Here is a 12,600-nt window from a genome sequence, read left to right as displayed (position 1 = left end):
CTCATTTTTAGCTATGTTGGTGAGAGTTAAAGATCATATGCAATCCTTCACCATCTTGCTAAAGTAAGCAAAACAATATCAAATATTGCTTTGATGTGTGTTTTTTAAAAAGTTACATAAGTTTTAAACTGCACAGAATTTTTCCTTAAAATGGGCTCTCTTGTATGTTTAAAAATATTTTATTTCCATCCATGTCAATTACAGTAGCAAGAACAAAAATTAAGGATAAATTTAACACAGGGGTTAGTACAACTTTTCGTATCCCTAATTTTATTAATATTTATATGCAACACTTGCTATTTTATGAAGTTTCTAAAGCATTCATGGAACTCATATTTGCCCTTACATCTGATATTACGAGTAGTAAAATTTAAACAAGTTAGTGTCAGTGACAGATGACTAATGATTGTGTCTCCTTTCATTACAGTAAAAAGATCTAGATCTGCCAAATCTCAAAATCAATCCACCAAATCTCAAATCTACTCTAAATCAAGGGCTACTGTACACTGGTTCTAGATTTCACAAGTTTTTCTATGTCCCCTGAAACACCATAGGTTAGTTTCCAACACTTAAGATTTTGATGTCCTCAGGCCACAACTTTACTGTTGGAACTGTAAATGAGACAGACTTAGAATTAACTTTTCCCCTATTAGTGAATATTTACAGTTTTATTGCCATCTGCTTCATTATCTAACATCGCTGGTCGTTTAGTTCCATTACTTCTAGCTTGCATCGGCCACAACCGTATTTGATCCTGTGGAAATCCCTAAGTTAAAAGAAAGTTAAAAGAAGAAAATACAAATAGATTAAAATACTTTAATAAAACCAGTCAAAACTAGTCAGTGTACAAGCACTCAAACTATGACAGAAAGAAGTTACTCACCTTGTGCAGTAACTGTGTGTGTCACTATGGGTGCTGCACTGCTGATCGGAGAACTTCAGTAACGGTGTCCATTAGACCCGCACATGTGCTCTCTCTCCTCATGCTGCATCACAAGGCTAGACAGTGACGCGGGCTAACCCCCCTCAGTTCCTTCTCTACCGCAGTGTCATTCACAAGAACTCCGAAGTAGAGGGGAGGAGGGTGGGTTATGGAACACCCACAGGGACACACATCTCAAAAAACCATTGTTACTGTACAAGGTGAGTACTACTACTTCGTGTCGTGTCCCTATGGTGCTCCACTGTAGGTGATTCCTGAGCAGCATCCCTTCTGGAGGGCTGAGACTTCTTTAACTGACCCAACTCCAATGACAGCACAGTGGAGCCGAAGATGGCATCAGTGGCAGAGTCCCCAGTGATCCCATAACGTTCCACAAAAGTGTGGACTGACACCCATCTTGCCACTCTACAGATCTCTGATAGAGACATTCTTGAATAAGGCAATGGATGAGGAGATCGACCTTGTAGAGTGTGTACAAATAGTATGTGGAAGGGTTATCCTGAGAACCTGGTAACACTGTCTGATGCAGTTCAAGAAACACTTGGAGAGCCTCCTATATTCCTGAACCCTTGGATCTTTCCGCAATAGAGAGGAAAAGCCTGGGGGACTTTCTGAAAGTCTTTGTCCTGTGCAGGCAAAAGGCAGATTATCTCCTGATACAGATTATCTCCTGACACCTAGAATGTGCAATATAGCTTCTTTCTCGCCTCTGTGAGGCTTGGGATAGAAGGTTGGAAGATTAATCAATTAGTTCACGTGAAACAGTGACGGTTACCTTGGGAATGAATTCTGGATGTGGCCTAAGCATAACTTTGCCCTGAAAGAATACTGGTGGGGAGGGGAGGGAGGGAAGGTGCCATGAGAGCTACTATTTCTTCTGTTCTCCTGGCTGAAGTAATCGCTATCAAGAAAGCTGTTTTCATTGAGAAACAGGTGGCTACGGGTTTGAAGGGAGGCCTAGTCAGTTCTTTCAGCACCAGGTTTAAGTCCCATGTGGGAGGAGGAAGTTGAGGTTGTGGGAAGAGGCTTACTATACTCCTAAGGAGCCCTTTGGTGACTGGGTGTGACTGCACTGAGTAAACCTTTACTGGAGGTGGAAGGCTGTTACAGCAGATAGGTGGACTCAGAGAGCTTACAGACAGACCCAATCTTTTTAGGGCCAGAGCAAAGTCTAAGATGTTGAAGAGAGTCGTGGATGTCAGGGAGATCTGTTGGGAGATGCACCAAATCCGAAACCTGGACCATTTTTGCACGTAAGTATGCTGTGTGGAGGACTTTCTACTGTATAATAATGCCTCTTGCATGTCTTTTGAACAGGAGCTTTCTAGTTGTTTGAACCAAGAAGGAGCCATTCTCTGAGGCAGAGAACCCCCAAGTTGGGATGTAGATTGTCCTGGGACAGCAGGTAGGGAGTGACTGGGAGAGGGATTGGCAGGCATGTTGCAAGCTGTGACAGGTAAAGGAACCACGTCTATCTCGGTCAAATAGGAGCGATCAGAATGATGTGTGCTCAGACTATTTTTAAATTTTCAGCAGGACCTTCAGTAGTAGGGGAAAAGGAGAAAAGGCGTAAAGAAGGTCCCCATCCCAGGGGAGGACGGCATCACCTAGGGAGCACTGTCTTATCCGTGCTCTGGAGCAGTAGCGGGAACATTTCTTGTTCAAGTAAGTAGCGAAAAAATCTGTGGTTGGTGTCCCCTATTGCCTGAATAGATTGTAAAGTACTACTGGGTCCAGCTCTCACTTGTGGTCATGTGGGAATTAGTGACTGAGACTATCCGCTATCAAGTTGTGTGCCTCAGGGAGGTAGTCTGCTGACAGTGTGACATTGTGGGAGACACACCAGTTCCATAATCTCATTACCTCTATGCAGAGGGAAGGTGATTGGGCTCTCCCTTGTTGATTTATGTAGTACATGCAGGCTATGTTGTCTGTTAGGACTCTTGTGTGTGATCCTTTGATCAGCAGGAGGAAGTGGGTGCAGGCATTCCTGACTGCCCTTAGGTTGAGGAGGCTGATGTGAAGAGATATCTTTGTGGGTGACCATTTGCCTTGGGTATTATGGCCATTTAGATGTGCACCCCACCCTATGAGCGATGTGTCAGTGATTAGAAGCAATGGTTGGGGGGATCTGCAAGAAGGGGAACCCTTTGAAAATGTTGGTTGGGTCTTTCCACCAATCTAAGGAGATTTTGACCTTGGTGGGTAGCGAAAGGGGTTTATCTTGTCTGTCCCTGTTTGGGCTGTAAACAACATCTGGAGGCACCACATATGAAGCTTTGGCATGTGGTATTACCGTTGTGCCCACTGCTATGTGCCCCAAGTCGTAGGCAGCGTCTGGCTGATATTTGTAGGCTGTTTTGAATGGTCTGTATGAGTGTGGCTAAACAGAAGAATCTGTTTGAGCAAGGGGAGCTCTAGTCTGTAGAGTCGAAGCCAGCGCCTATGAATTCCAGGTGCTGCACTGGAGTGAGGGTTGATTTCTAGGCATTGATCTGCAAACCCACTTCTGTAAACAAGTGTATTGCAGCTTTGGTGACTCGGTGAGCCTCTTGTAGAGACTGGGCTCTGAGGAGGCAATCGTCCAGATACAGGTAAATCATGATCCCGTAGGAGTGTAAGTGGGCGGCCACTACAGAGAGAACCTTGGAAAATACTCTTGGGTCAATGAGCACCCTGTATTGGTAGTGGTCTTATCCTAGAGAGGATCTGAGAAATTGTCTGAGAGTCGGTAAGATTGAGATATGAAAGTAGGCGAGGGCTGAAAACCAGTCTCCCTGTTCCAGCGCTGGAATGACTGTTGCTAAAGTGACCATCTTGACTTTTAAGCCTTGACAAACTTGTTCAGAGCTTTGAGGTCTAGTATGGGTCTCCAACCTCCCTTCCTTTTGGGTATTAAGAAATAACAGGAGTAGAACCCTTTGCCTTGTAAATGTTGAGGTACTGGTTCTATGGCTCCTAACTGGAGGAGATGATCGACCTCTTGTCCCAGTATGGCCACTGGGGTGGTGGCATAGAGATTGTTGTTGGTGCCCATGCCAAGATGGTGGTGGTGGGACCATCTGAGGATATCCTTGAGGCTTTGCTGATATTGGGCACCGTAAGGAGCCTTTGAGAAGTACTGAGATGCCACCTCCTCAGGTTCACTGTCTGAGCCCGCACTGGAGAGCAGGGGAGCATGGCAGAGCAATGGGAAAGACTCCCGTGCCAAGCGAAGACTTGGTGCGGAGGTCCCAGCACTGAGAAGAGGAGATCCCGATGCATGGAGTGCAGGAATTCCAGTGATGCTGTCCGACTCAGTGCTGTTGGCAGTACTGTGGGGGATGGGGATCTTGCCCATACCACTTGCTCTGGTGCCAAATGAGGTGTCGAGGATGGTACTGATAAGGAATCACATACTAATGTTTTCTTAGGAGGAGTGCTTACTCCTGTCTTTGTCCCTAGGTACCGTTGACTCAGTGCCTGTGCCCATCGGCTGTAGGTTTGTCAACAGTATCTGCCACTGAGGACTTCCATGAGCCACACCAGACTGAGAAGGTCTCTGTGCTGGTGGTATCGAGGATACCAAGTGTGCCGGAGAACGTTTACGGCTATGTTGGGGCTCACTGTGGGGACTTCTGCTCTTTTATTGATGATTTGTGAGTGGGGTCAGCACCTTGTTTCTTTGACTCACAACTTTTAGATGTTATGGACTATGGGGAAGACTCACGTCTGAAAGGTGACTCATGGCATAGGTCTGGAGATGGATGAAGAGCTGCCTCCATGAAGATAATCTTCTGCCTGAGTTCTCTACCTCTACGAGACTGGGGCCTGAGCTGTTTGCAAAGACCATACTTTTGTTGAATGTGGCCTTCCCCGAGGCAGCAAATGCACCGAGAGTGCTTGTCTGCAATAAGGATCGCCTCTTTGCAAGAGAGGCACTTCTTGAAGCAAGGGAGCTGGGCATACCCCATTGGGGGAAGGTCCCCAACGAGGAGAGAAGTGGGAAAAGAAAGTTTTTTTTTTTTTAAAGGGGAAAAATAAAGAGAAAGAAAAAAAATGACAAATAGAACTACAACTAAGAACTAGGAGGCTAACTAACTATAGAAAAGCAAATAGCTCCGTTTCTAGCTGGGGTGGCCGAGAAGGAACTGAGGGGGGTTAGCCTGAGTGCGCCGACTAGCCTCATGAAGCAGCATGAGGAGAAAGGGTGCACGTGCAGGCCTAACAGATACTGCTACCAAAGTTCTAAAATCAGCAGCACAGGGACGCACGCACACCTACAGTGGAAAACTCACAGGGACACTACACAAAGAAGCAGTCACATATACCAAGAGAATGCTAAGATTATAAAGTGAACAAAATATAATAACAAAAACATGTATAGTGAGATACTGTGCTACAGAAAAAGCTTACCATTGTTTGAGAGAGGTTTTGAACAAATTCTGCAAGTGTGGAGTTTTTTAATACTTTGAACACAGTATATTTCACTTTTTCTTCATCATACATATCATTGCCTTGGTGGCCACAAAACTGGTCCTCTGTCACTATCTGAAATATTTTATAAACATTACTTATATATAGTTTACAGCTGAAGAATCAAAAACACTGTTGATGTAAGCTTTGCCTCTGAATTTAACTGTTTATTGGTGTCAGTGTTCACACTTAAATCATTTTGTGTTAATAAGTTTTCAAATATATAAGCTATCTCTGAAACAAGACAAACTATGCTACTCAAAACCATGTTTAAAAATTCACAAATATTCTGACAAAACATAGCACAAAGCCATTAACATTTAGGCCCAAATCTTGCAAACACTTACGCACAATAATAATTTTAGCATTAGAGAAGTGCCCCTGCATTCAAAAGGAATATTCACCAACGTGTTTCCCAGAATGGGGCCTAAAACATTATGGACCAGTTTCTGATCAGTATACCAATTCTACTGGGTGTGTTGTTCCTGTACTCCCCTGCAGATATTGCCACTGTGGAAAAGCCCTGGTTTAAGTGGAATTTCATTCTGGTGTAGGGCCAGCACTGCCTTTATTAGCAGTACATAATGGGGTAGACGGAGGGAGGGAGGAGGTGCTCTGCCTATTTGGTGCTGCTGGGTGGCTCCATAGGAAGCCATAGCAGTACAGTATATCGGACAGCAGCCCCAAGGCCATCTAAAAATGTGAGAGATGCAAAGGTAATAGTTCTCCTCCACTCCTACATGGTGAACTCAGCACAGCTGCAGTCCAGAATTGGGCGCTATAGCTAGCTATATTCCAATTTCAGAAAGTTATTTATGGGAGATATCCTGAGTTACCCTAACACTGCACTGTAAGAGTTCAGCCCTTTTCCTCTAATACAATAATTTAACACTCTCTAAAAAGCCATGAAAAGTTATATTCTTGTATAAGTACAACAAACAGTGGACCAACAGAAATGCCCATGAATATACTGTTACTTCCCCCTGAGTACTATTAATTTCATCAGGATTCAAGGTGACATTTGCAGGTGTAAGAAATGGTAACTTTCTGTAACTGCGGTTCTTTGAGATGACACAAAGACGTGTATTCCACTTAGATGTGTGTGCACCCAACTCACTGGAGCTGGAGAATTTTCCCTATCAGTACCTGTAGAGAGGCGGCACTCATACCTGCTGGCCTTAGCGCCTCCCAGGACTACGTGAGGCAACACCGCCACGACCCTTCTCATTTTCTTTGCACCAAACGCCCAGACACTAGACTCTGATGCAGAGGGGACGGAAGCTTGGTCATGGAATACACTTCTGCATCATATCTTGAAAACCACAATCACAGTAAGTCACCGTTTCTTCTTCGTCAAGTAGATGCAGCTGAGTACTCCACTCAGGTGACTCTCAAGCAGTACCCATCCCAGGACACAGGGCTTGGAGTCCACCTAAACAAGGATTTCAGGGCCACCTTACAAAAACTTGCATCCACCCTTGAAGATGCAATAATGGTGTAATGGTTCGTAAACATATATATATGGACAACCACAGAGCAGCGCTGCGAATAGGCAATATTGAGACATCACTGACGAATGCCTTTAACTATGGCTGTGCTCTCGCAGAATGAGCTCTCACCTGTTAGGAGGCGTAGCTGAACCTATTTCATATGCAGTCTTTGTTTTACATTTAGAGAATGTAAAAGAGACTGCTTGACCGTTCATGTGATCAGTATATGAGACAGGTGAGGTGAACCACAGAATGGCTTAGTCCTACCCAGATAGAAGGCTAGACATCATCTGACGTCTAACGTATGGAGAGGCTGCTCCTCAGGAGATGAATGCAGCTTAGGAAAGAACACAGGTAAATATATCACCTGGTTCAAATGAAACAGAGAACAATTTAGACAACAATTTTGGGTGTGGTCATAAAGTCACTTTGTTCTTATCAGAATTGTGTATAAGGAGGTTCTGCCATCAGAACATGCAGCTCTCAGACTCTTCTTGTGGACGTTATTGCTACCAGGAATGCAGTTTTCTGACACAAAAGCGGAAAAGAACAAGATGCCAGAGGCTCAAATGGGGGTCCCATTAAAACTGCTAAGACCGTATTAAGGTCCCACAGAGAAGCCAGCGCTCAGGCCAGATGAAGAAGCCCTTTTAAGAATCTTGCTACCATAGTATTGGAGAAAACTGATCTTCTCTGAAAGGGGGGATGAAATGCTGATATTGCTGCCAGATGCACTTCCAATGAGCTACGCTCAAGTCCTGACAACTGAAGGCACAGCAGGCACTCCAAGATGTCCTGGATAGAAACCAGCATCAGCTGAATTCCAAGGGCCAGGGATCACAACGAAAACTGCTTCCACTTAGCTGAATAGGCCATTCTGAGGGAAGGCTTTCTACAGTTGAGTAGAACCTGTTGAACAGCTGCTGAAAACTGTTCTTCCTCCTCATTTAGCCACAAAACATCCATGCTGTAAGATGCTGGGAGCTGAGCATGGGATGCTATGTGTGACTGATTCTCCGTGAGTAGGTCAGAATGGAGAGGAAGGAGTATGGGAAACTGAACTGACAGCATGAGATCAGAGACCCAGCACTGCCTCGGCCATGCTGGGACAATGAGAATGAGTTTGGTGTGATCCACTTTCAGCTTAAGGATGATATGTGGGATGATCAGGATCTGGGGAAATATGTACATGAGAGCTGATCGCTAGCTGACATGGAAAGTGTTGGAAAGGGAGCCTGGACTCAGGCCCCCTTGAGAGAAGAAAGGTGACATTTCCCGTTGTCCCTTGTAGTAAGCAGGTCAATTGTCACAATGCTCCAAGCTGTGAAGATGACCTGGACAACACTTGTCTTCAGAGTCCACTCATGACTCAGTGAAAAATTCCTGCTGAGATGGTCCGCAAGATGATTCTGGACCCCAGGCAAGTGGTCGACTCTCCTCTATGAAGAACTGCCACAAACTGATTGCCTCTTGGCAAAGTGTCATGGAATGTGGTCCCCCTTGTTTGTTCAAATAATATATCATGGTAGCGTTTTCAGTAAGTATGTGAACCACTGAGCCACTGACAGTCCAGAAAAGCATGACCTGCATTGCACATGGCCGATAGCTCCAGCAAGTTGATATCCTGTGAGGACTCCTGTTCCGACCACATATCTTGAACTTTCAGTGACCCAGGTGTGCTCTCAAACTCATCAAAGAGATGTCAGTGACAATAGCCCTGGCTGGCAAGGGCTGGACAAAGGAAACACCTTAGCATATGTTCTCTGGACACATCTACCACTGCAAGGAGTCCAAGACCTGTTGAGGAAGACCAAACGTTCTATAGGGGTTAAGAGTTGGATAGTAAACCACCCTGAGCCAAATGCAGAGGTAGTGAAGGTGCAACTTTGAGAAGTGGGCCACCTGCGTGGAAGTGGGCGGATATGTAGCCAAGAGCCTCAGGAACATCTGAACTGTCATGGAAGTCTGAGACAGCAGACTGAGGCAAAAGGTAGTAAATTGCCTTAAAACGGTTGGTCGGCAGAAAAGCTCTCAAACTTTTAGAGTCTACTAGGGCCCCACTTAACTTTATTTTCAAAGTGGGAACCAAAGTTGACTTCCCAGTGTCAGAATGAGACCCAGATGATCGAGTAAGCACAGCATAATGTCGATGTGAGCAAGTATTTTCTTTCTGAACCTGCCCCTCAATAACCAGTCATCCAGATACTGGAAGATGTGGATTCCTTTCTTCCCGAGATATGTCGTCACGACAACCACACATTTAGTAAAAACACAAAGGACAGAATAGAAGCCGAATGGAAGCACCATATACTGAACATGGTGCTCTGCTATGACAAATCAAAGGAATTTCCTGTGACCAGGCAAAATCACCACATAAAAGTAGGCATCAAGAAGGTCTAGATCAGCAAACCAGTCTTTCTGAGACAATGTGGGGAGGATAGCTGACAGAGTGATCTTTTGGAACCTCATGTATCTGACATATTTGTTGACGCCACAAAGGTAGAAAATGGATCTTATCCCTCTCTTGGATTTGGGCACCAGAAAGTACCAGGAACAGAAATCGAGACCTCAGTGTTCCGGAAGAATCTCCTCTGCGGCTCCCCTACCCAGTAGAGAGCAAAACTGCTCGCAGAGCAGCATCTTGTGGTCCCTGAAGAAGAGAGGTCCCTGAAGAAGGATGGGGATGGATGAAATAGCCCGATCTGAGAGTGTCCCAGATGTCAGTGGTTATCAAGCCCCAGCATCATGAAAGCAGGCCACCCGGCCCTCAAACGGCAGGGATAAGGAGAAAGGAGCAAAAACTAGAAAACTGCTCTGCACCAAGGAGTCAAAATGGGTGCTTGGAGGGTGACAGGGAAGGGCATCTGAACTGACCAAATTCCGGACCCAAATGCCTCCTCCTCATGTATGGGGATCACTCCCCTACATGACAGACAATGTTTAAGCCCTGGTGAGGATATCACCCAGGAAATACTTAAACTCAGGGGGGTCAGGAGTGGTGCCACCTTATATAATCGGGGAGGGGCTATGGCCACAAGCGCCACCTCTCTACGGGTTACTGGTACAGTATCTCCTCACTTAAAGTTGTCCCGGTTAACGTTACATGGCTGATCAACTAGGGAACATGCTTGTTTAGTCGCGCAAAGCTCCCTTGTAACATCCTTTGGCAGCCGCCTGCTTTGTCCAGTGCTTGCAGGAAGAGCAGCTCGTTGCAGCTAGCTGATTGGGGCTTGGCACCAGGGCGGACCAGCAGCCCCCCATCAACTCCCCTAAGTTCCCCATGCGGCAGCCTCCCAGCAGGCTATTAACTGCCAGCAGTTCAGCTGTCCCTCCCACCATTGCCATGTGTGCTCCTGCCCTCTGCCTTGGAGCTGCTCCCGGGAGCCTCCTGCTTGCTGTGTGCGGGGGGGAGAGAGAAAAGAGGGGCGCTAATGTCAGGGTGTCCCCCTCCCCTCCCCGCTCCTGCCCCCCACTTACCCCTTCTCCATATAGAGCAGGGTGGGGACCCAACAGGGCTCAGGACGGAGGGAGCTTGCTGGCCGCAGCTGCTGTCTCAACTTCCCGATCTACTTAAAAAGGCAATGTACTTAGAGTGGTGTCAGCATACTTAAAGCGGCAATGTGCATCTCTCTCTCTCTCTAACACAGGGTGTGTCTTTCTGTCTGCCATGCTGTCTCCCCTCCCTCCATTCGTGCTGCCTTGTAGAGCGTGAGGCTACATTAATAACGTGTTAACCCTTGAGGGCTCAGCCAAATGCTAGTTCATCATTTAGCAGTAAGACATTCCCTGGGAAATATCCCACCCTCTTCCACCCTCTAACTCAGGGGTGGGCAAACTTTTTGGCCTGAGGGCTGCATCGGTTTTCGAAAATTGTATGGAGGGCTGGTTAGGGGAGGCTGTGCCTCCCCAAACAGCCAGGCGTGGCCCGGCCCCCACCTCCTATCCCTCCCCTGAGACTCCTGCCCCATCCAACCCCCACTGTTCCCTGATGCCCCCCCCCCCCCGGGAACCCAGCCCCACCCACCTCCACCCTGCTCCCTGTCTGCCCCCGGAACCCTCACCCCTGACTGCCCCACGCTGCCCCATCCAACCCCTCATCTCATTCCTGACTGCCCCATCCAACCCCCCCATTTCCTGATTGCCCCTCCCCGTTCCTCGCCCTCTGACCACCCCGACCCCTATCCACATCCCCGCCCCCTGACCACCACCCCTGAACTCCTCTATCCAACCCCCCCGGCTCCCTGCCCCCTTACCGCGCTGCCTGGAGCACCGGTGGCTGGTGGCACTACATCCGCACCACTCGGCTGGAGCCAGCCATGCCACTGCACAGGACAGAGCACCGGGTCAGGCCAGGCTCTGCAGCTGCGCTGCCCCAGGAGCTCGCAGCCCCACCGCCCAGAGCATTGCGCCGACGGTGCAGTGAGCTGAGGCTGCGGGGGGGGGGGGCGGGGGGGCGGGGGCTATATCTGTAAAAAATAGTTTTTTGTCTGGTGAAAAAAAATTTCCTGCAATCTTACCCCCCCAGTTTACATTAATTCTTATGGGGACATTGAATTTGCTTAACATTGTTTCACTTAAAGTCGCATTTTTCAGGAACATAACTACAATGTTAAGAGAGGAGTTACTGTAGGCAAAATTCTCTGGCTCCAGTGTGCTGGGCATGCACACGCGTAAGTGGAATACATAGCCGCATCTACTCGAAGAAGAACTGTTGTTGGATCAAGCCCTAAGCTGGTGGTTCACACCAAACAATAAGTAAACAACTAGAGAACCCAAATTTTGATTTGGGTGGTTTAACATTAGAAATATTGAATTAAAGAAGATGGACATGTCTGTTTTCTAGAATTCTGACTACTATTAAGCCAATATTACTATCTTCAAATTTCAAAGCAGAAGTTCGTTTTAAGTGACTCTGTTTGAAAGCTGACCTGCACTTGCATGTAGAGGTGAGCTTCCTGCCTCTCCTTCCTCTTTTGAGCCTCTACTCTCTTTTCTTCTTGTAGCCGTTCTACTAATTGTTGAGGAATATCATGGTCTGTGACAGGTTGCAAAACTTCACCTAAAAAGAAAGTGGGTTTGTGATGTCATATTACAATAATTTATATCTAACAGGGCTTTCATACACACTCATGACTATTCCTGGGGCAATGGGGACACAACTATTTCTGATAATAAGCTAAGGAAAGCTTTTACACACCTTTAAAACCACTGTTTATCTGATATAGCATCATTACATTTTGGAACAGGATGAACTTTCTACTCTAGGCTAGACTACGCCATTTTCATGATTTATATCTTATCCTTATGAAGGATTCAATTAAATGTCAGATTTTTAGGATTATAAATCTTTACTGACACGCAAATGTACATATATCAAGCCAGATCTAGTTCTCGTCACTAAGGTTCAGTTACATTAAAATAATGGTACTCCATTCCTGCTGTTCAAAATACAATCAAGGCTACTACACAATTACTGTGAAGAGAAAGTGAAGTACTGTAGTGTACACTTATGACACCACTATGTCAGCTAAAGACATTTTTGATTTTGAAGCTGCAATAAAGACTGGTCAAACACTAACATTTTCCAAGGTTAACTGCAGCTTTCTGAAGCTTCACCATATGGTGAAAGATGACAATAATTTAGGATTCAAAGATAACCACAAACCTCTGCATTTAAATATCTGGGTTTAATCAACATTCACACACAAAAAG

At 46.2% G+C, this 12,600-nt stretch overlaps 1 protein-coding gene across 2 annotated transcripts in view; it reads right to left on the bottom strand.

Moving 5' to 3' along the window:
• Nucleotides 1-12,600, bottom strand: part of USP7 (ubiquitin specific peptidase 7) — a 99,917-nt gene that overhangs the window by 16,010 nt on the left and 71,307 nt on the right. For both annotated transcript variants that reach the window (XM_048865984.2, XM_048865985.2), the window contains exons 15-17: nt 11,817-11,947; nt 5,339-5,473; nt 665-766 (exon numbers count right to left, since the gene is read on the bottom strand). In XM_048865984.2, the coding sequence (XP_048721941.2) occupies nt 665-766; nt 5,339-5,473; nt 11,817-11,947 (368 nt within the window). The remainder of the gene's footprint in view (nt 1-664; nt 767-5,338; nt 5,474-11,816; nt 11,948-12,600) is intronic.

The sequence above is a fragment of the Caretta caretta genome, chromosome 10 (genome assembly GCF_965140235.1).
Source record: "Caretta caretta isolate rCarCar2 chromosome 10, rCarCar1.hap1, whole genome shotgun sequence".
Lineage (NCBI taxonomy): Eukaryota > Metazoa > Chordata > Testudines > Cheloniidae > Caretta > Caretta caretta.
Note: the sequence above shows the minus strand (reverse complement) of the source record. Positions and strands in the feature narration are given on the sequence as shown.